At 40.4% G+C, this 21,718-nt stretch overlaps 1 protein-coding gene across 1 annotated transcript in view; it reads right to left on the bottom strand.

The window, feature by feature from the left end:
- The window catches only part of RBL15 (RHOMBOID-like protein 15), a 330,258-nt gene that overhangs the window by 179,387 nt on the left and 129,153 nt on the right, over positions 1-21,718 (bottom strand). Inside the window, 2 exon segments of the mRNA XM_089378613.1 lie at positions 14,323-14,355; positions 14,549-14,852. Coding sequence (XP_089234739.1) covers positions 14,323-14,355; positions 14,549-14,852 — 337 coding nt within the window.

Genomic DNA, 21,718 nt, shown 5'->3' on the forward strand with positions numbered 1-21,718 from the left:
AATGCATAGTATAATAGCTCAAAAAATGCAAAAACATACCTCTCAATTTCAAAAAAAAAAAAAAAACATTACAATTCTGAAGTTCATCAGTTTACACCACCTTTTGGACTCCCAAATAATCTGTGATTCAAAGAATATGGAATTTGGTTAGGCATGTGTATTTGCAAATATAAACTAAAAAGGTAGAGTAGGGTGACCCCTATACTTATAATCAGGCTAAAAATACATAAGAAATGAGCCTCATTTCTTATGTATTTTGCTATTTTGTCGATGATATGTATTGCACTCGGTGCCATTTTGATATATTCACCTTTGCATGGTATATAAATGAGCAAACTTTGCATATTTTGTCTCTATTGGCTTGGAATCATGGTTTTACATCTTAAAAATAGTTTTGTTTCATTAAAAATTAATTATTTAATGTATTTTTTAAAAACCGGTTCGTTTAGACCAAACCAGTCCCGATTAGACCGGTTCCAGTCGGTAAACCGGTTCATTAGGTGGACCGGTCCGGTCACCGGTTCCGGTTTTAAAAACATTGCCTGGGAATTTGAACTAGTGCTCATTTTTGCTTACATTGGGATGGGAAAGTATTTTTTTTGCTTACCAGCTCAACTTCATACTCTATGTTTAGTCGATGAACATACAGTTTACAGAATGCTTCAGTGCATATACTATGTAACTTTTTATTGCCTTCATAGAAAGTTCGATTTTTTCTCTGGGAAATCACCTAATTTAGTTGCCCCTAGATTTCTCAACATGGAACCGGAGCTAAGGTGAAAAAATAAGGAAAGGCAGCTTGAAGCAGAACCATCAAAAGGAATATCAAGAAATTCAAGATTTCAAAGAGGACATCAAACCATTAATAAGGACTAGTCTTCACATCATCTTGAAGAAAGGAACTTAGGAGTATCAAAGAAGAGCTCAAAGACTTTAATCTCAAGAAGGGTGGCTAAATTGGAAACCAGGGCAAAACTTCATGTGGGTCATCTTATTCATGGCTAATAATATTTTTATTAGATTCCTCTCGTCGAGAGGTGTAGGATTGATATAAAGATCATCCAATTCCACTAAGTATTCATGGAGATATGAATTTATTTTGATTATGGAATTATTATCAAGCCGACCTACAACTCATCTAGGCTCAGAAGCCCAACAGTCACATCTATTCACCCACCAACGTTGTGTATAAATATAAGATGATTTTTCCTCATTTGGACTCACTCATCTCATCACATCTCTCTCTCTCTCTACTGCGCAGATATGAGTCTCTTCTCTACTGCGCTGAAATGGGTCTCTCTCTCTCAGACATGTGAAGCCGGAAACTGCTGAAACTGAAGCTGCAACTGCAGAAGTAAAGATTGACTTGCGTGGCCTAGAAGATCTCCTCTTTGGAACTGCGCTGTAGGTTCATCTGAACCTCCTTTGAAAGCCGCAACTTTTGGTGGTGGAATGAAGTCAATCCGACGAACGGTTTACAAGATATCGACTGCCCTAGTTTGAAGCCGGAAACTGCTGAAACTGAAGCTGCAACTGCAGAAGTAAAGATTGACTTGCGTGGCCTAGAAGATCTCCTCATCTGAACTGCGTTGTAGGTTCATCTGAACCTCCTTTGAAAGCCACAACCTTTGGTGGTGGAATGAAGTCAATCCGACGAACGGTTTGCAAGATATCGACTGCCCTAGTTTGAAGCCGGAAACTGCTGAAACTGAAGCTGCAACTGCAGAAGTAAAGATTGACATGCGTGGCCTAGAAGATCTCCTCATCTAAACTGCGCTGTAGGTTCATCTGAACCTCCTCTGGAAGCCGAAACTTTTCGTGGTGGAATGAAGTCAATCCTACTGTCGGTTTGTGAGATATGGTCTGCCCTAGTTTGATAATGAAGCCGCTAATGCTGATGCTACTGATCCAGGGTTTGCTACTGCTGATATGAATCAGATTTATTGTACTATTTCTCTCTGTTGAATTATTGAAGATAAAAGAAGATTTGATCAAAGGGTTTACCCACACATTGTGGGGTTTGTCCCTAGCTAGCCGCCACATCTTGTGTCTCTTGTCTTGGCTTGTTCTCTGTCGATCGTTTAATGTTCTATCTGCACTTTACTTTATGTACATGTGATTGCTAATCGGTGGAATATAATAAGAAAAAGAAGTAAACTGTTATAAGCATAGAACATACCATAATTTAACATGGTATCGGAGCTGAGGTGAAGACAAAGCCCGAGCAAGAGCAAGAGCAATCATTGAAGAGAAGATTGGCAAGACTATCCTAAAAGAACTATGGGGTCCTCAACACTCTTTCCTGCCGAAGACAAGCTCCGTGAGAAAGCTGACTATCACGGATGGAAGATGTTTATCGATCTAACCCTTGAAGATCAAGGAGTGTTGGACCATGTAAGAGGCAATATTGTTGAGCCTTCATCAAATGCATCTGCTGCTGCCTGGAACAAATGGAAAAATGGAGAAGTCAAAACAAAGAAGATCATCCGGGACTCTAACGACAAGCGCTTGGTGGCCTACATCTCTGATCTAAACACCTCCAAGGAAATCTACGGCAGACTGGTGAGTTTATTTAAAGTTAATGATGCAAATCAAGTTTTGTTTCTTAGAAATAAGTTGAGGGAAATCAAGAAGGGTAAAGATGAAAGTATGCAAGCATACTTCTTAAGAATCACCGAGATCAAGAACGATCTCCTATCTATTGGGGAAACTATTAATGATAGAGAAATGGCACTCACAACTCTTGGAGGATTGCCATTTGAATGGTATGTGTTCAGAACTACTCTTTTGAACTATAATGTAATTCCTGGTTTCGAGGAATTAATGGCTAGATGAATTCAAGAAGAAACAAGGTAAGAAGAGCAAGAAATGCCCATGCCTAGAGGTCCTCCTGCTGCCTTTCCTTCTCATGCAAAGAAAAGAAATAATTCCGAGACTAAATCAAAAGGAAAGGCTGGACCTAAGGCTAGAAGAAAATGACGATGTTACATTTGCAATAAAGCAAGTCACTATGTATGAGATCATGAGCATTATGATGGATAAAATCATGGACATGGGCAGCATGATGATAATCATGATTAGAGAAGCATGGTACAGTATGCAGTGGTGCAACTCGAAATCCCTCTGATAGCAATCAAAGGAATGACAAATTCAACAGCAAAGGTAAGAGGAGAGCTGAGAATCAAGGAAGAGGACAAGCATTCAAGAAGGCTAGAAATTCTAGGATGTATTAAATGCACCTGACCTCAAAAGGAACCTAGTGTCCATCTTGGCAATGGAAGACAGAGCTACAAGGTAACCTTCAGCAATGGCAAGGTATGTATATGGAAAAATAATGTTAAAGATGTCTTTACTCTTGGGTTTAGTGTTGATTCATTATATTAGGTCGATGGAAGTCCGCTAGGTGTCATGTCTTGTGACACAACTCTTTAGTCCGAACTTTGGCATCGGAGGTTTGCCCACCTTCATTACAAAGCTCTACCCGATGTAAGACAGATGGTGACAGGGATGCCCGAATTCCAAGTAGAGAAAGAAAGTGTATGTCCGGGATCCAAAGGAAAGCTCAAAAGGGGACCATTCCCCTCAAGCAAAAGCAAGACCTCCGATATATTACAATTGGTTTACTCAGGCATACCTGAGGTTGGCATTAAGAGGGAGACTACTACACCACATACTCCTGAGCAGAATGGTGTGGTGGGAAGGAAGAACCACATGATGGAAGCTGTCCGGGCCATGCTACATGATCAAAGACTTCCTAAGTTTCTATGGGTTGAAGCTGCAAACACTGTCGTATATGTACAAAATCGATGCCCTCATCAAGCATTGGGTTCCAAGACTCCTGAAGAAAAATTCACCGGTAAGAAACCTGATGTTTCTCATTTTAAAATTTTTGGAAGCCCTGTATACTTTCATGTGCCGAAAGAGAAAAGAAATAAATTGGGAGCATCTGGAAAGAAGGGAATTTTCGTGGGCTATGGTGAAAATACTAAAGGCTATAGAATCTATGTAGCCGGTCAAAGGGAAGTCATAATTAGTCATGATGTCACCTTTGACGAAGATATGCCTCTCAGCAAGGTGATCAATCTTCCGACTTTGAGGAGCTCTCAAGAAGCCGACACCAGGGAACCGAAAGAAAAGGATGATGAATCAATGCCTGATGTAGAAGAACCCATGGATCCGATTGATCCTCCTCCATATGAGCCTTCCTCTTCTAGGAAGAGGCCTTCATGGCTTAAGGGGTTACTTGATGATGCTGAAGGACATGCTGCACCGCGAGGAACCTTTTGTGAAAGTAAGAAACCTAATAGGTATCAAGGATACCTGACCATCATGAGCACAATCATACAAAATGAGCCTTCGTCATTCTCAGATGCCGTCAAGCATCAAGTATGGAAGGATGCTATGACCGAAGAATATGAGTCTATCATAAAGAATGATGTTTGGGAAGTAGTTCCCAGACCCCAGGACAAGACTGTTGTTACTTCCAAATGGCTTTACAAGATAAAACATGCAGCAGATGGAAGCACGGAAAAGTATAAGGCTCGTTTTGTTGCTCGAGGTTTCTCCCAAAAGGAAGGTATAGACTATGATGAGATATTTGCACCGGTTGCCAGATATACGACCATCCGCTTGATCATAGCCCTTGTGGCTTCACAAGGATGGAACCTACATCAGATGGATGTTAAGACCGCGTTCTTGCATGGTTCTATCAGAGAAGAGGTCTATGTGGAGCAACCTGAAGGATTTGAGATTTATGATTGAAAATCTCATGTATGCAGGATGAAGAAGGCTCTCTATGGGCTGAAGCAAGCACCCCGAGCATGGTATGAGAGGATCGATAGCTACTTGATGAAGCTGGGATTCACTAGGAGTGAAGCTAATCCTAACCTTTACTTTAAGGTTGAAGATGACAAGCCTCTCATACTGGTGTTGTATGTGGATGACCTCTTTCTAATAGGTGCAAACCCTCTCATTCACAAATGTAAGAGGGAGATGGCTTCTGATTTTGAAATGAAGGACCAAGGACTTGGAGTGTGGCAAAAGCCAAGGGAAATTTTCCTATCTCAAGGAAAATATGTGGTAAATATATTGGAAAGATTCGGTATGATGGACTGCAAGCCTGTGACTACCTCGAGGATCTTAACTTTTAGAAGTTATATGGTAGTGATGTCGAACCAGACTTGGGAAATGCCTCTGAGTTTCAAAAACTCATTCGCATTGACGTTCTTGGTGAACCTCCGTCCGAACATATGTTTTGCAGTTAGCATTGTGAGCTCATATTTGGTTGAGCCTCACTGGATTGATGCCAGGAATCTTCTGAGATGTCTTCAGGACACAATCTCTCATGGATTAAGATACACTGTCGGAGATGTGAGACTACTTGGATATACTGATGTTGATTGGGCAGGTAGTGTGGTGGACCATAAGAGCACTTTCGCGTACTGTTTCACCTTGGGATCTGCTTCGATATCCTGGATGAGCAGGAAGCAGAAGTCGGTGGCTTTGAGCACCGCCGAAGCAGGATATATTGTTGCTAGCATAACCTCGTGTGAGGTAGTCTGGTTGCAAAAGCTCTTCAGTGAGCTGTTTGGATTTACATTGGATACCACTGTGATTTTTTGTAACAACCAGAGGTGGGATTCGGTTATTGAGGAATCTCGTATTCGTCAATTGCTCCAGCAGATAGACATCATCTGGGATATGGTAAGTCGATGAGCAAAGAAGCTCCATCACATTAAGATGATGTACAGGTTGATACACCTTGTCAAAGCCCCGAGGAAAGATCTAATCTGTGATTTTCCCAAACGACTTGAGTCGGCAAGAAACCTTTGTACAAGGGTCCTACATGTTGCATACATTGAGCTCTAGGAGCTCTGAGGGCTTGTGGTTCCTACTGGAGCATCATATGACCACAGGGTGACTCACCCTCCATTGGTGGTGCACACTGGAACAAGATGATTCGCTCTCTTGTGGGACAAGATGATTCGCTCTCTTGTGGAACAGGATGATTCTCTCTCCTGTGTCGCAGGATGATTAGTTCTCTTGTGAGGCCTGGATTGATGTGTTCTCCATGGCAGCCTGGATTGATGTGTTCTCCATGGCGATTGTAGCAGGATTGATGTGTTCTCCTGTGAGGACAGGATTGATTAGTTCTCCTGTCGAGGCATCCTACCCATGCAGTCTGGGACTCATGGGAAGTACCTCTCATCTGATCAATGAGCAGGGAAATGAAGTTAGGGACCATAGTAGTACCGATGGACGCATCGTTGTATCTACCGTACTCCCTACGCTAGGATGACCTCCATTGATCTGGGATCAATGATACTGGTCTGGGACCAGTAGTAGGAGTTGTACCATACTATGACGCTGACTTCGGGTCGGTTGAGACTGGTCTGGGATCTGGTCTGGGATCAGTGGTACATACTCTGAGACTGACTTTGAGTCAGTGGAGGATGATATTGGTCTGGGACCATTGGAGTTGTACTCACTATGACGCTGATTTTGGGTTGGTTGAGACTGGTATGGGACCAGTGATACATACTCTGAGACTGACTTTGAGTCAGTATGATACATCCTCGATCATTTCTTCTTCTTCATAATTCGGACAAAAGCAGAGTAGAACAGAACAATGCAAGAGCAGAGCAGAATAGAACAAAACAGTACAGATCAGTGCAGGGTAGAACAAGACAAAGCAGAACAGGCAAAATAGAGCAGAGCAGGGCAAGGGTCAGGCTGTACAAGGCAGTGCTTTTGATGGATGAATAGTAACGACCGTCAGATTGCAGATGAAGTTCTCCATCGTTGAGAGGGAGTGTTAAAATTGGCAACCAAGGCAAAACTTCATGTGGGTCATCTTATTCATGGCTAATAATATTTTTATTAGATTCCTCTCGTCGAGAGGTGTAGGATTGATATAAAGATCATCCAATTCCGCTAAGTATTCATGGAGATATGAATTTATTTTGATTATGGAATTATTATCAAGCCGACCTACAACTCATGTAGGCTCAGAAGCCCAACAGTCGCATCTATTCACCCACCAACGTAATATAAGAGGGCTTTTCCTCATTTGGACTCACTCATCTCATCACATCTCTCTCTCTCTACTGCGCAGATATGAGTCTCTTCTCTATTGCGCTGAAATGGGTCTCTCTCTCTCACACATGTGAAGCCGGAAACTGCTGAAACTGAAGCTGCAACTGCAGAAGTAAAGATTGACTTGCGTGGCCTAGAAGATCTCCTCTTTGGAACTGCGTTGTAGGTTCATCTGAACCTCCTTTGAAAGCCGCAACTTTTGGTGGTGGAATGAAGTCAATCCGACGAACGGTTTGCAAGATATCAACTGCCCTAGTTTGAAGCCGGAAACTGCTGAAACTGAAGTTGCAACTGCAGAAGTAAAGATTGACTTGCGTGGCCTAGAAGATCTCCTCATCTGAACTGCGTTGTAGGTTCATCTGAACCTCCTTTGAAAGCCGCAACTTTTGGTGGTGGAATGAAGTCAATCCGACAAACGGTTTGCAAGATATCGACTGCCCTAGTTTGAAGCCGAAAACTGCTGAAACTGAAGCTGCAACTGCAGAAGTAAAGATTGACGTGGCCTAGAAGATCTCCTCATCTGAACTGCGTTGTAGGTTCATCTGAACCTCCTCTGGAAGCCGAAACTTTTGGTGGTGGAATGAAGTCAATCCCACTGTCGGTTTGTGAGATATGGTCTGCCCTAGTTTGATAATGAAGCCGCTAATGCTAATGCTACTGATCTAGGGTTTGCTACTGCTGATATGAATCAGATTTATTGTACTATTTCTCTCTGCTGAATTATTGAAGATAAAAGAAGATTTGATCAAAGGGTTTCCCCGCACATTGTGGGGTTTGTCCCTGGCTAGCCGCTACATCTTGTGTCTCTTGTCTTGGCTTGTTTTCTGTCGATCGTTTAATGTTCTATCTGCACTTTACTTTATGTACATGTGATTGCTAATCGGTGGAATATAATAAGGAAAAGAAGTAAACTGTTAAGCATAGAACATACCATAATTTAACAAAGGGCCTTACCTCCACTCAATCAAAGGACTCTACATTTGAAGCACCTAGGGAAGCCTCCACATTCTACACTATCATCCAAGGAAGAAAGAAGAAGCGGTGTGATCATCATCAAAGACATCAAGGTGATCTCGCTCTCATTTCAAGCAAGGATCACATCGCAAGCATATTTGAAGAAAGATATCTCTAGAAGAAGAAGTATTGTCATCTTCAAGGAAGCTATCATCATCATCTCTCATCAAAATCAAAGAAGGCATCAAGTTGAAGATATCATCATCAAAGAAGCATCTTCACTTGATAAGTAAGTACCTTTATATCTATGTTTGAATCTACTATTAAAATGACTTCATTCTACAAGGAGAGCAACAAACTGGTTGGGTCATCAAATTTCCTTGCATGGAAGAAGAGGATAGATTTGATCCTCATAGAAAATGAAGTCATTGGACATGTTAAGGGTTCAACCATCAAACCACCTAAAGAAGAAGCTCAAGCTCTATCAAAATATATGAAAGGAGAAATAAGGGCTCAAAGAATCCTTATAGAATCAATCAAGGATTCTCTCATCCCTTATGTAGCAAAGTTGGAGAATTCAAAAGAAATCTATGATAAGTTGGTAGAATTGTTCTTCGTAAGCACTGCAGGAGAAGTTATATCTTTGAGAACTGAGCTATACAAAATGAAGGTATCAAAGGAAGAAGGGATAGCCTCATATCTTATGAGTGTGTCACAAATAAGAGACCAACTACAAGAGTTAGGGGAAATAATGTCCGATAAATAAATGACCACTGTGTTGCTCAATACACTACCTGATAAATGGGGCAACTTTGTATCAAGTATCCATGGAAAGAAGGAAGCCACCCCATTCAGTGAACTTTAGTCATTATGTAAGATTGAAGAGACCAAGTTGAAGGCAAAAAGTGATCAAATGAACAAGTTCAAGGATTTGTTGCCAGGGCTAGGAGAAAAGGAAAGTTTGGGAAGTTTGGTCCTCAGAAAAAGAAGAAGATCGATATGTCAAAGATCCAATGCTATGGTTGTCAGTAATATGGGCATTTCAAGAGACATTTTCCTAAACTCAAGGAAGACAGCGACAAAGGAAAGAAAGGAATGAAGCCCATGTCACCGAAGAAGTGGAAGAACCTGAAAAGAGGAAATCCAATACGGAGGAAGTAAAAGATCTCTACTATGAATGAGATAATCTCCTTCACTTAGTTCTTTTCAAGGTTTTGTAAAAGATAGCTATCATGATAGGAAGCATCACAAGGATGATAGTATGCATTAGAGTTGAAATAAGATGACTTCATCATAAAAAGCATGGAAGCATAGCTAGAGTAGGAAGTCTACATGGTTGTAGCAGTCATCATAGAATGTAATGTTCCAAACTAGGAAAAATAGTGATATGCAAAGCAAATAACAAATTCAACAGCAGAAAATTTTGAACTTTAGAGCACACCCATATGGCATAAATAGACTAAAAGTGAGAAGCAATTGAGCCATTTTATTATGAATCTAGAGCAATAATACAATAATGTGGGAGGAGTGCACCTGGGTTTGCCCAAAAGTCAAGCGTAGCAAAGCCTAGGTGATCAAACTACAAGCCCGGATGACAAAATCAATTATCTCAATGATTCCCTGCACTGTCCCGACAAAACAACACTGTCTCCTACGAATATGTTGTTGAAAACCCCGTCTTCCGAGCTCAGAAAATTCCACCAAATTAATCCCAAGCTCCTCAAGCAAAACCCACCAAAACCCAAAAAGGATTTGGCCTGGTTTTGACCCCCGAAATTTGGCCTCCAAAGCACCACATCCTCCACAAACCGCTAGGAAGTACGCCCTACCTGCACACCAGTGAAATCCTTCCTCAAGCACTCCAAAATTGTTGCAAACTCTCCCCCAAGGCTTGCCTTATCTCCTCGACAAGTACCTGCCTCACAACACAATCCTCCAACTCCACGTGTGCCTCGTGAGAGGCTTCTACGCTAGCCCAGTAGCTACAAATTAGTACTAAATTGTAGTTACCTCCTCCTGCTCCAAAACTCCACCCAAAGTCTGCTAAATCCCTGAACTTTCCTCGCCAAAATTCTCCCAACAATCGCTTCCCGGAAGACTCCCGAAACGACCCCCATGTGTGTTCCTCATGCGTCCTCCTGGAACAAGCTATGGCTGAGTGAATGTCTAAATGTAAGTGCTGAAACCTCCCACAAATCTCCTCCAGAATGATGTGACAAAACCTCTCTAGGGTGGTATTGGAAGTCCCCCGAAGAAAGGGTGAGTTAACTCGTTGCTAAACAGCGAGTGACTTGGCTAAGCAGCTCGAGCAACTAAAATGAGTTCAATTGGCAAAAGATCCTTTGTGAGGATGAGCTCCTCCTATTTATAATTTTGTGGGCCTTCCTTCCCACGTGGGCCCCTCCGCCTTGCCATTCGACTTCCCTCCAAGGCTATTCGAACTCTTCACTTGGCCAAGTGCGTTTATCTCATGTGGGTGGCCTCCACACTCCACTAACAAAATAATACAGCCTTCCTTTCTTCCCTAAGTCCCTATATCAAAATTGAGTGGGTTCTATGGCCTCCAAAATTATCCAAAACTCTGGGAACTTAAACCTGTAACAAAATAATTTAGGAAGGCAAATTACATAGAAAGAAAATAATTCATGGCATCATTCAAGGATAACCATAGCAGCAGTATGTATGGTTGAAAGAAATTCATCTAGCATAATAGAAGATGAAGAAATCATCATACACCATAGTCATTAGGAAGAAGCATTTGCAGGATGAGGATAATCAAGATCCTACATTGTAATCTTCATTAGAAGGTTCACCTCTACTTGGAAGAAGCAAGTGTCTCACTGACAGTCTACGGTTCACCTTGTGTGGGATCCACAGGGAAGGTATGATGACGAAGATGTGCAGCATGTCAAGTTGGTTGAAGTACTTTAGTCTTCAAAGGAAAGGAAGTTGTCAAAGGAGGAAGAGGTGTGTATATATTTAATAGATAAATAAAGTCATGTCATCATGTGGTTGCAGTTAGAATGAGTGAATGTTCTATCTCATGAGCATGATCGAAGAAGAAGGATCTCTTCCTTTAAGAAGATGCATAAAGGCATGAAGATAATATGCCTTGAACTCGTTCACATATTGATAAGATGAAATCAACATAATATGTCCTCATATGGAATATGAGGTGGTTGACAATGATGAAGGAACTATGAATAGAAGTTCCTGGGGAGCTATATGTGAAGAAAGAAAGAAGAGTTCATGAAAGATGCAACCATTGTCACATAAGATAAGCAATCAACATCCGATAACTAGAAGAATTAGCCATGACATCTCCATAGAAAAGATATGAAGACTTTGATATAGTCTGTAAAGGAAGGAGACCCTTGACATTGAAAGTCTTGGAGATGTGTTTACAAATGTGCAGGATGTTGATGTTGCAAGAAGCAAATGTCATGATGAAAGGCCATCATAAAAGGTAACTTTGATTTGATGTTCATTTTTTATTTTTGAACAACATTTGGTTGGGTTGAAACAAGGCTACCGAAAGAGAGTTGTAGATGTCACCTACAACTAGTACTCATGGGAATGGATGGAAGATCCTAAAAGAAACATGACTTGGAAGAGGTAGCTATGTGAAGAAAAGCCAGATGTGGACTGGAAGATCACTTTCCGATGAAAAGAAGGATGACATGACTATTGGTTCAACCCTATGGTTCGTTGAAGGAAAGTGATGGATGGTCGATGCCCTACAAAGAAAAATCCAAAAGATGAAGGCTCCATAATGAAGAAGATGAAGTTCATGACATCGAAAGGAGGAGCCCTACAAGCAGCTGATAGTACCATGATCTCCACCAAAGAGCAGAGTCGTTGTTGGTAACAAGTCCCTAGTTGAGAGGAAGCTTGGACAAGTCCTTGGCTAAGAGGGAGCTTGGGTATATTCCTTTTATAGGAATGAGTATATCTTCCCTAGTTTAGAGGGGTATATTCCCTTGAGGATGTGTTATTCCAAGATAGGAATTGTCATAAAAGGACATACCCTATGAACACTCAGGTGGGGTATATGCCTTGAGAGACAATGATGATGGTGTCTATCAATCATTGGTCTCACCAACATTGTTCTCTGATCTTGTGGAGAGATAGAGTTGTTAGTCAAGGCCTTGCTATGTGACAATGTTAGTTAGTATGATGAGATGCTCTAGCATAAGCTAAGGAAGTAGCTTATGAGATGGCTTACCAATCTGACTCTTCTTATGACAATTCTTCAGTTGAGAATGTCCAAGTACCTTGTATAGATTATGAATACCTCCCTAGTAAAGAGGGAGTGTTGAAATATGTAACTAGGTTTGATCTTCATAATGACATATGTAATCATGATTTTATGTATTTGATGTAAAGAGAAAAATAAATTTATTATTGTCATTCTTGAGTCATGGGTTTCATGCTCAAGTGCAATTCATTTATAGGTCAAGCACCCATTGAGTGCTCCTAGGTCTTGTCATTGAGTCTACAAGCCAATTGAGTCATTGTCATGTATGGAAGACCCTTTTGGGCATGTTACGTATTGTAAAAGAAAATTTTATTTTTGTCAAAATTAGAGTCACAGTCCCTCCAAGACCTTGTCAACATGCAAGTAACAAGTCGGCCTATCAAACAATGAAGTCGGCCTCCTTAAGATGACACGTCGACCTAATGAGGCTCTCTAGCCTATATATAAGAGGGAAGTCGACCACATTTGGAGATCATCCAAGTAGCTCACATCAAGTTCGATCAAGTGAAGAGAAGGAGACCTAAATCAGCGAAGAAGAAGAAGATTCTAAAGAAGAGGAATTTGACTTTGGGAACTATTTTAGGGCCATCATTCAAACACGTGTGAAGGAGAACTAGGGCACATTAAGTTGCAGTAAGTTCAGATTGCAGTTGTCAAATAGAGCCGAGTCTTGGGTCTAAAGAAGTCTCCCTTGCAAGCCGAATTAATCAAGAAAAGGAGTCATCTCAAGCAAAGGAAAGAGAAGGACAAAATCACCATAAAATCTCACACGTGCCACCTAGGGTTTCTGCAGCAGGCTGAGAATTGCAGGTCGAAATTGCAGTCCATTGTTACAGATCTGAAGTTTAGGTCGAAGGAAAGATTGCAGCTGCTACAAGGCAAGGTTGACTTGGTTTGTCTTTGCTAGAAGAGGAAAACTGTTGACTAGGTCTTGGAGGTGTAAGGATCAAGGTCTTTGAATTCATCATTTGAAGTTCTATAAGAAGAGGAAAATTCTTGTAGGTTTGCCTCTCAAGAGGAAAAGTTTTGGCCCTGGCTGATAGCCTATATCTTGTGTCCTCTTGTCTCATTATTCTTATTGTTTGGTAGCTGTTCGATGATAAGAACTCTAATTAAAATAAAGTAAAAGAAGAAGCTAATCAAGTTAAGAAAGAATTAGTCAGAGGCAGTTATCAAAGTAAGAGAAAACACCTAATTTAGCTGCCCCTAGATTTCTCAACAGACATGCTATTCATAAGTTGGGAAAAGCAAATGTATATGGACGACATGGAGATGATATGATTACGATACCTAGCCTGATCCCTAGTAGTACCTATTGGCCTAGGCCAAGACATACTTATTTGAAAACAATTACGTTCCCCCACGGTTAAACGAGACAAGAAGGTAAGATTTTTACTCAGTTATAGATAACAAGTTAGAATTATCAACACCATTCAAAGCTAGCAAACAACCCATGGAATCGTATTAGAAGAAATCGTCATGGAGTAATGTCTGCTAGCACATATGAAATGAAGTGTCTAGGAAGCTGGAACTGATATACCACTAGAAGATGAATCTGGAGCACATGTTTGTGATGGAGTGTACGAGAGAAGCAACCCTGGATCTGAGAAGCTGTAACAGGAACTTCGTACAAGCAGCAATATCACACTCAATAGAGTGTCTCTAAGGTAGTTATCCTGAAGGGGCAACAGTGAGCATGCTACAACGTTGTCAGCTTACAGCTCCAATAGCTGAGGAAGATAACCCTACCAAAGTTATGAGTTTAATGTTATCAGAGTTCACAGAAGAAGCATGCTGAATTGTCTTTTGGGCATCTAACAAGCGGTATAAGAGCTTAAGCCTTAAGCCAACCATAGTTACAAATGAATGGCATAGCCACCCAAGAGTGATGGGAGTGGGGTCATGACAGTCTGTGTATTTACATATGTGTCTTAATATATAAAAGCTATTTTCAATATAGAGAAACTGTTCATGTCAATGAACAATGTGCTCAGAATGACAAAATCTTTACTTACCATTTTCCAGGGACATTGAAAAGTCCAAATACACTGCAGGACAAAAGATACTGATTAGGATCACTATCATGAGACGCAAATCAAGTCTGAAATGAAGAAATATAGTTGAAAAAAGGCCTAACTCAGACCATGCAACTTAATTTGGAAACCTGTGAGAGAAATACCATCACTAAAATCGAAAAGATCTTCCAAGTACAAAAGGTGAAGTTTTAACAAACGATCTTACCTTCGACTCTGATTTCCATTTAAGCTAGTTTCCATGACAATCATAGCAAATATGATACCAGAGAAGCCAATGGTACACTCATCCATAAAGAAAGGATAAGGATGCACTGGGTTGTGCGCTGCCAGAGAAGCAATGAGAAGATGCAAAACCGCATTGCAGGTAGCTAGCAGCAATGTGACATGCAAGTATCGAACCGATCCCATAATTCGCTCTAGCCCACTGCCAATAGGCACCAAGGCCATCATATTGAACATAACATGCAGCACCGAACCATGAAATACCACAGAGGTGTAGATCCTATACACTGCATTTATACCAGAAAAGCCAGGGCACAGAAGAGATCCAACAAAGCCATTTTAGCAAGGAAAGTTAATGTTACGGTAAATAAACTAAACAAATAAAAACAAAATATGTCATCATTGTAATGTTTAAATACATAATCAACCCGAACGCTTAATATTTTCGTAGGTACAAAAATTTAAGTTATCAAATTTTACATGAAAGGTAAAATGAACGAGCATCCAATTGTTATACCTGCCTATCATCTACAATGGGTTTCAGGCTTCAGCATAAACAGTAACAACCAGAACAAGCCAGATTGCACACTTTTAAAAGCTAGGATAATTGTTTGGCCACTTGGGATTTGTTGTGCATATCATCTTTGGTTGCTGGTTAAATCCTATGTTGCAACAAGTTTTGGATATAAGGGGTACAGGTTTTAGGGATGGCTGGAAAGTAAACCCAAATTTCCAGGGGACGAGCAGATTAAGACAAAACATACTTTTAAAATACAAAAATATATAGAAATATAAAATTAAATTGAAACAAAGATTTTAGAACATAATACTATGGTCTAACTCAATAAAAGTAGCATTTTTTAAATAACAGGTCCGAAAGACCTTGTTTGTGTGGATATAAAACCCTTGGGAAAAAAGGAAAAAAAAAATAGATATACTATCAAACATGGAGTCAAAACTGTTGTTGAGATATCCACCATTCCTAAAACATAAAAGCGGGTGGAAAAAAAGGGAAAAAAAAGGAAGAAGAGTAGATTTACAACCAAACATGGAGTCAAAACTGTTGTTGAGATATCCTCCATACCTCGAGCATTGCACACTACAAAGTATTATGGGACATATTGCATAGATAAAATTTGCCATGGTCTTAATGTAAAAACAAAATAAGTGAAAATGCTCTGGTGAAAATGAAGTATATAAACTCAAGATTATAACTCAACATTCCAGTTTGAAAAAAAATATAAATATATAAAGATAAATGATATGATACATTGAATGGGACCCAAGGGGTGCTTTTATAAAAAATTGTCTTTTGATGTACATTGCTACATAATTATTTATTGATCTTTATTTTTAATGTTTTCGTCAGTCAAAAAAACAGGTAGTCCAAAATATGTCTCTACGGCCCCCGGTGCCTCATTCTAACCAGACTTGTTGGCACTGGGGGCTGGAGTATGCCAAAGATAGACCCATACAAGCATTATTTATGTCGGGCTTAAGAGCCATACATCACAAAAAGGAGGCAAAATAAGCAAAACTACTGACAGCAGCATATCAAGGAGGAGGATGGGGAGGAAGTACAGGAGGTTCAACATGATAGCCAGCACGTTCATGCATGTGGAAGTTGATGTGTTCACCTCAAACTTCCAAATCACGAAGATGCTCATTAGTGCGATGGTGGCTCCGACGAAGATTGTCCAGCTGTTCCAAAATCTCATTTTGACTAAACTAAATGTCATTCATATATGCAACCAGCTCATTAATAATGTCCATATTGCCATGAATGCCTCTACATTGCTCAACTATGGATTCCAATGAAGTTGGTGCGTCCACCCGGCCTGGAGAACGGTCCGGAGCGTGAGCCACCTCACCTTCATGTTCCATACCTGCAGAATTTCCTGAAGAAGAACTTTGTTTGTTGGTTGGGACCTGCAAGAAAATGATGGCCAACCCCACGATGTGGCCGCCCTCGATGTGCGGCATTACCACCAGACTAGGAAGAAATTCGAACAGGACTTGAGAAGGGACCCCAAACCCCCTAGCGGAACAAAAGTAGGAGCACCGACCTGAAACACAAGGAGACCTGCCTTTCCTCAAAGCATTAAACACCTTGAGTGGAAGGGCCTTGGAACGAAAGGAGATAGAATTATACCAATCTAAGCAATTGCAAAGGATACCCTCGACAGCTAAACCGACAACCTCCCAATTATTTGCTTCATTCACCCAATTAGTCGGAGAGCCTACCCACAAGGAACTGACCCCAAACCAGCAACAACTCAAAGAACACAAGGGGCAAAAGATAGAAATTAGCAACCATTGACTCAGGACACAGAAAAAGGTGGTCACAAGAGCCAAACCAAAACAAAGATGGTGATGAAATCTAAGCTTACACAAACACAGGCTAGAAGCTATGACAATGACCAGAGCATGAGCAATTGACACCCCAAGACTCAGACCCCAAAACTCCCTTTGGAGAAAATCACCAAGCCCACCCTCCTAGTCCCTTTTCCACTCCACGAGATCCCATCGAGAATGGTCCCAAAATTCGTCCATAGAGTAAATGACAAACCAACCAAACAAGCAGAAACAAAATAGTGGGGTTACCTTCACGATACAGGGAGAACAGTCCACCTTAAACCCACAATCCAGAATGGTGGAAATTTGCCTGATTGCCCAGCCAAGCTCCATGCCAAGAAGAATCTTGTCGCTCAGAGTCGTGCCTGGGTCCCAAATACTAATTTGAAAATCAATTTTAATCCAAACCATTACAAGACGGCCGACCACTGCGTTGCGCCAACTAAGCCAACACCCAGGCAAGCACACATTGTCTCCGTCACAAGTCTTGTTGTTGTTCTCCCTCCACCCAAAACTCATCGCCCAAGGTACAAACATTGAAATGATTTCCACAGCAACTTTTAATGCCCAAGACTTGGCCTTCGGAGAGTTCGCACGATAGAGGTATCGTCATCGTGAACCACACTTAAAACCTAGCATGCTTGTTGTGTGGGATGAGGGGACAGCCCTAATACCCAATTGCCAATCATCTGTCCACCCCCATCGGGGATTATTGATCTTTATTTTTATTGAGGTGTTAAATATTATATTTTTTTTATTCCAATCTTTATATTATGTATATAACATTATCATGACATCTTCAAAGGTCAGCAAAATTTTTTAGGGTGACATTCAGGTTGAGAGAAAAGTGATATTTCTAATATTATAGAAATATTTGCAATGTTGTTTTTCCTTGGAGAGTTGATGCCACATCAGCACCAATTTGGATAGGAGGAATCCAAGACTCCAAGCATCCCACAAACCATTGAGGGACATCTACTAAACATTTCAGGGCATATACAATAAGTCCACCACATCCTTGAGGGCACCCCTTTCCAAACAGAAATTCCCTCCGCAATCTCCAATCCAACAGGGATGGGGAAACGCAAGGAATGGAATACCATCTAAAATTAGTTAAGTTGGTTGGTTAATATTTAAGTTATAATAACAAGGGACATGTAATATCCCAAACGAGATATTTTGCTAATTTTGCATAAATCTAGCTCAACCAAAAGTTCTCCATAAAATAGTCATTCAATTAACAGAAGATTTCCATGTAAAATAGAACAAATAGAGTGCATGCAATTCAATAACATGATAAGCAAAAATAATCTCCGAGTTTATTATAATAGAAACTGGGGTTTACATGCTAATATAATAAAATAGCTAGGATGGAAAACTGGCCTCAAGAATCTACTCCAATGTTGTGTTGGCCCTCCAAAATTGCACTGAAATATCACTGTCAAGCTCTTCTATGAATTTTGGATGAATCCACCGAGGGGAGATGGGTACTCGTCCAATCTCACAAAATCACCCAAGCGTTTCCGTCCTGGGGCTACCAAAGGAGTAGAGAACCGAGCTCTCAACCTCTCATATAAGAAAAAATATCAAATCCAAGATGTCCTCTAATGGCCTCCTCCTCCTCTTTTTCTAGCTCTGATGGACCCCTCTAGAACCTCCTATTTTATTATTATTTTAATCATTGAGCGCACATTTCCCTCTTTTTATCTTAATTAAAATATCTTTTTAATGTGGGAAAATGGTAAATTGGCCATCATGCCCCCTCAGGCCATTGAAAGTCACTTCTAACCATTCCATCATGTAGATCTTCTCGTTCTGGTTCCAACGAGCTATTATACTAAGGTGTTATGCTATTCTTCTTGAAATGCCACCTTAAGCGTAATTAATTGAGTGACACCCATTAATAAACTTGTTTTTTGAAAGTTGTTGGAATGCAACGGAACGAAAGGCAAATTGTGCAGATGATGGAATATACCAAGTAAATGCCATCAGGCCTCATAAAAACTCCTCAAAACCCCTCCATAAGCCCCTGGGCCCGCAGATGACATCAACCTTCCCCTGTGACCTATCTGCCCCCAACTCTGAAAGTCCATCCTAACCATGCCATAAGGAACACTAGAAAAAGGAACATCACATGACATCACTACCGATGTGAACCTGGCATCTCAGGATTTAGGCATGATTTGGTACATTCATTGTAAGATGCATGAAACTATACGCACTCATTCCCTAATCAGTAATCACCTTGGTTTTGGATTTGAAGTATACAGGGTAAAGCCCTGCAAGAAGAAACTCTTCAAAACACTTTGTAATCAGCTTTAGATTTCCTAACATTTTTGCTATTGTAATTCGCAGGACACTTAATATTTTAATCTTCCCATTACATTCTAAAAAGTGTGTACCTATCCATGGGGATAGTTTAGTTGTGATTTGTGAATAAATCATATAACACAACCACCATGTTATGTTTAAGAGAAACAGTGAACTACTTTTCAGCATTTGAAAATACGTTATCTAGTAGCTATTTAAGACACTTGGCTTCCTAGAGGTCATTTGAGCCTTTGTGATGGCAATTGATTGTATTAGTTAACCTGCCTGTGGATTAGCCTTCTTACGTTAAAGAGAGTTTGCCTATTGTTTGAGAGTATCTAACTTCTGCAGGCAATTAGCAATTCAATATTCATGTTTATCACTAGTATGCCTTGTTTTCTGTACTATCTGTACAAGCTTCTGATCATTATACTTAGCTCATTTCAGCTTAAGGGTACTCCACTAGTGATGATGAGATCCACCACATGGAACCATACTAGTGGCAGTTTGTAACCATTATTATCAACCAGGGCTCGATTCTTCTATGGAAAGGTCGCTTGCAATGGAAGATGGTGGTCACCCATATAGTACCCAATCCCCTCTTCCAGCAGGTAACAATACGATTCCACCCACTTTGCAGCCTATTGTTTTCAATCTTAAGAATCATGGTCAAGGTTGTTAGATATAATGGACTTTTGACGCAATTATTCTACTCTACATTCCGTGTGAGAAAATCTGAAATGGAAATAGAGCCACAGTGAACTTTGAAGAAGCCAAGGAGAAAGTGAGTGAATTCCTACAAATTACATTGATCAGTGACTAAGCAAGGGACCACGTACACACAAGTTCAAGAAAAGAAGGGCAAGTTGACCTAAAACAAAGAAGCTTTTATTTACGAGCCGACCCTGAGGTATTTCAAACCAACTTTGAAGAGGGTAAATGTTTATGTAATTAATATTTAGACAATGAAATATTTAATTCTTGGACGAAAAAAGACATGAATCCTACATCAGACAGTGTTCCAGCAAACACTAAAATTGAGAAGAATGCTCGTGTGAAGGAGAAATCATGTATACATAAAAGAAAAATTATGTCTTTGATAGTCAACTCAAAGAGCTAATTCTGAGTTAATGGCCTTAAGGTCATGATCTTTTGGCTGTGGCTTGTACGTTTGTCCTATCCTTTCTGCATTGAGTGGCCTCCTGGCTTGTCTGACCAACAGCCCCTACTTATAAGGGGGTGTTTGATGGTCGTGTTCACCATGTACATGTCAACAGTCCGCGAAGCAGAATACAAAGCAGTAGATCAAAAAATTTCAGATCACTGTCATCATTCAACTTCCAGTTTCATCATTGTAAACCCAAATTCTGCTTTTCTATTGTAAAGGGCTTTGCAAAAATTTAAATAATTATTCTCTCACTATTTTCAAATTTATTTACTTGTGCCATAAAGTTTAATATGCTAATGAGAGCAAATTTTATCTTGTAAATATTTGTAAATTATTTTTTCCACTAACCCTTGTATTTTAAAATACTAATTTTTTTATTTTTTGTATAGTTTTGAGATTTTGGAGTTTCATTTCGATTTTTATATATATTGGGTTCTTGGGTCTTCTCTATTTTTCATTTGTGCATGTGATAGCTCAAGGGTTTGAAGCATAAAGCAATTTTTGGGTCAATTGTTCAAGAGAAGGAGGTTGATCTAGGCCCTAGAGGGTAAGATCTAGCCTATTCAAGCCCTATTTGCTCAACGTCCAGTTGGAAGAAGAGGATTGCTAGCCTTTGGAGGTATTTTCAGTGGTTTCAGAGGTAAATCTTGTGTTTGCAGGGGGTGAGGTCTCTTGATGGCTAGTCATGGCCTTCTAAAGGCCATTTAGGCCTAGTCATAGCCCCTAAGGGCCTTCTTTTGGTAGTTGCAACCCTTGTGAGGGGCTTATAACCCTAGCGACAGCCGTTTAGGGCTTAGCCACAGGCCTTAAGGCCTCTTTCCATGACGCGGGCCTAGGAGGCCTCTATTTGGGCAATCGCGAGCCTAAGGAGGGCTATCCCTCCTAGCCGCTGCCCCTAGAGGGGCTTTTCTCCTAGCTGCAGCCTCTTCTAGGCATTTTTTGGGTAACCATAGGCCTTAGAGGGCTTCTAGCCCTAGGCCGCAACCCTATTTGGGCATTTTTCTCATTTATTTGGTCTTGTATTAACTACTTGTGGGGTTTTGCAGCTTATTTTGACACTAATATTTGTTTTGCAGGCTTGGGGTAAGTTTGGAAAAGGTTTCAAATTGATTTCTAGATTATTTTGACAATGATCCATTGATTTTCCAAGCTAGCAATTGGTTTTGTAGGTTTGATAACTCATTGAAGGAGTTTTCAAGGGCTCAAATCCTCTCTAGTCCATCATTTAGTCCTAGAAGCCCTAGCTTCAGTCACAACAGGATTGATCCATTGTTTGTCAAGGCTAATATTTGTGTTGCAGGTGTTTTAAGGAACTCTAGT

This window comes from Pinus tabuliformis, chromosome J, assembly GCF_031772625.1.
Source record: "Pinus tabuliformis cultivar Carrire ecotype Pingquan chromosome J, CPIR1, whole genome shotgun sequence".
NCBI lineage: Eukaryota > Viridiplantae > Streptophyta > Pinopsida > Pinales > Pinaceae > Pinus > Pinus tabuliformis.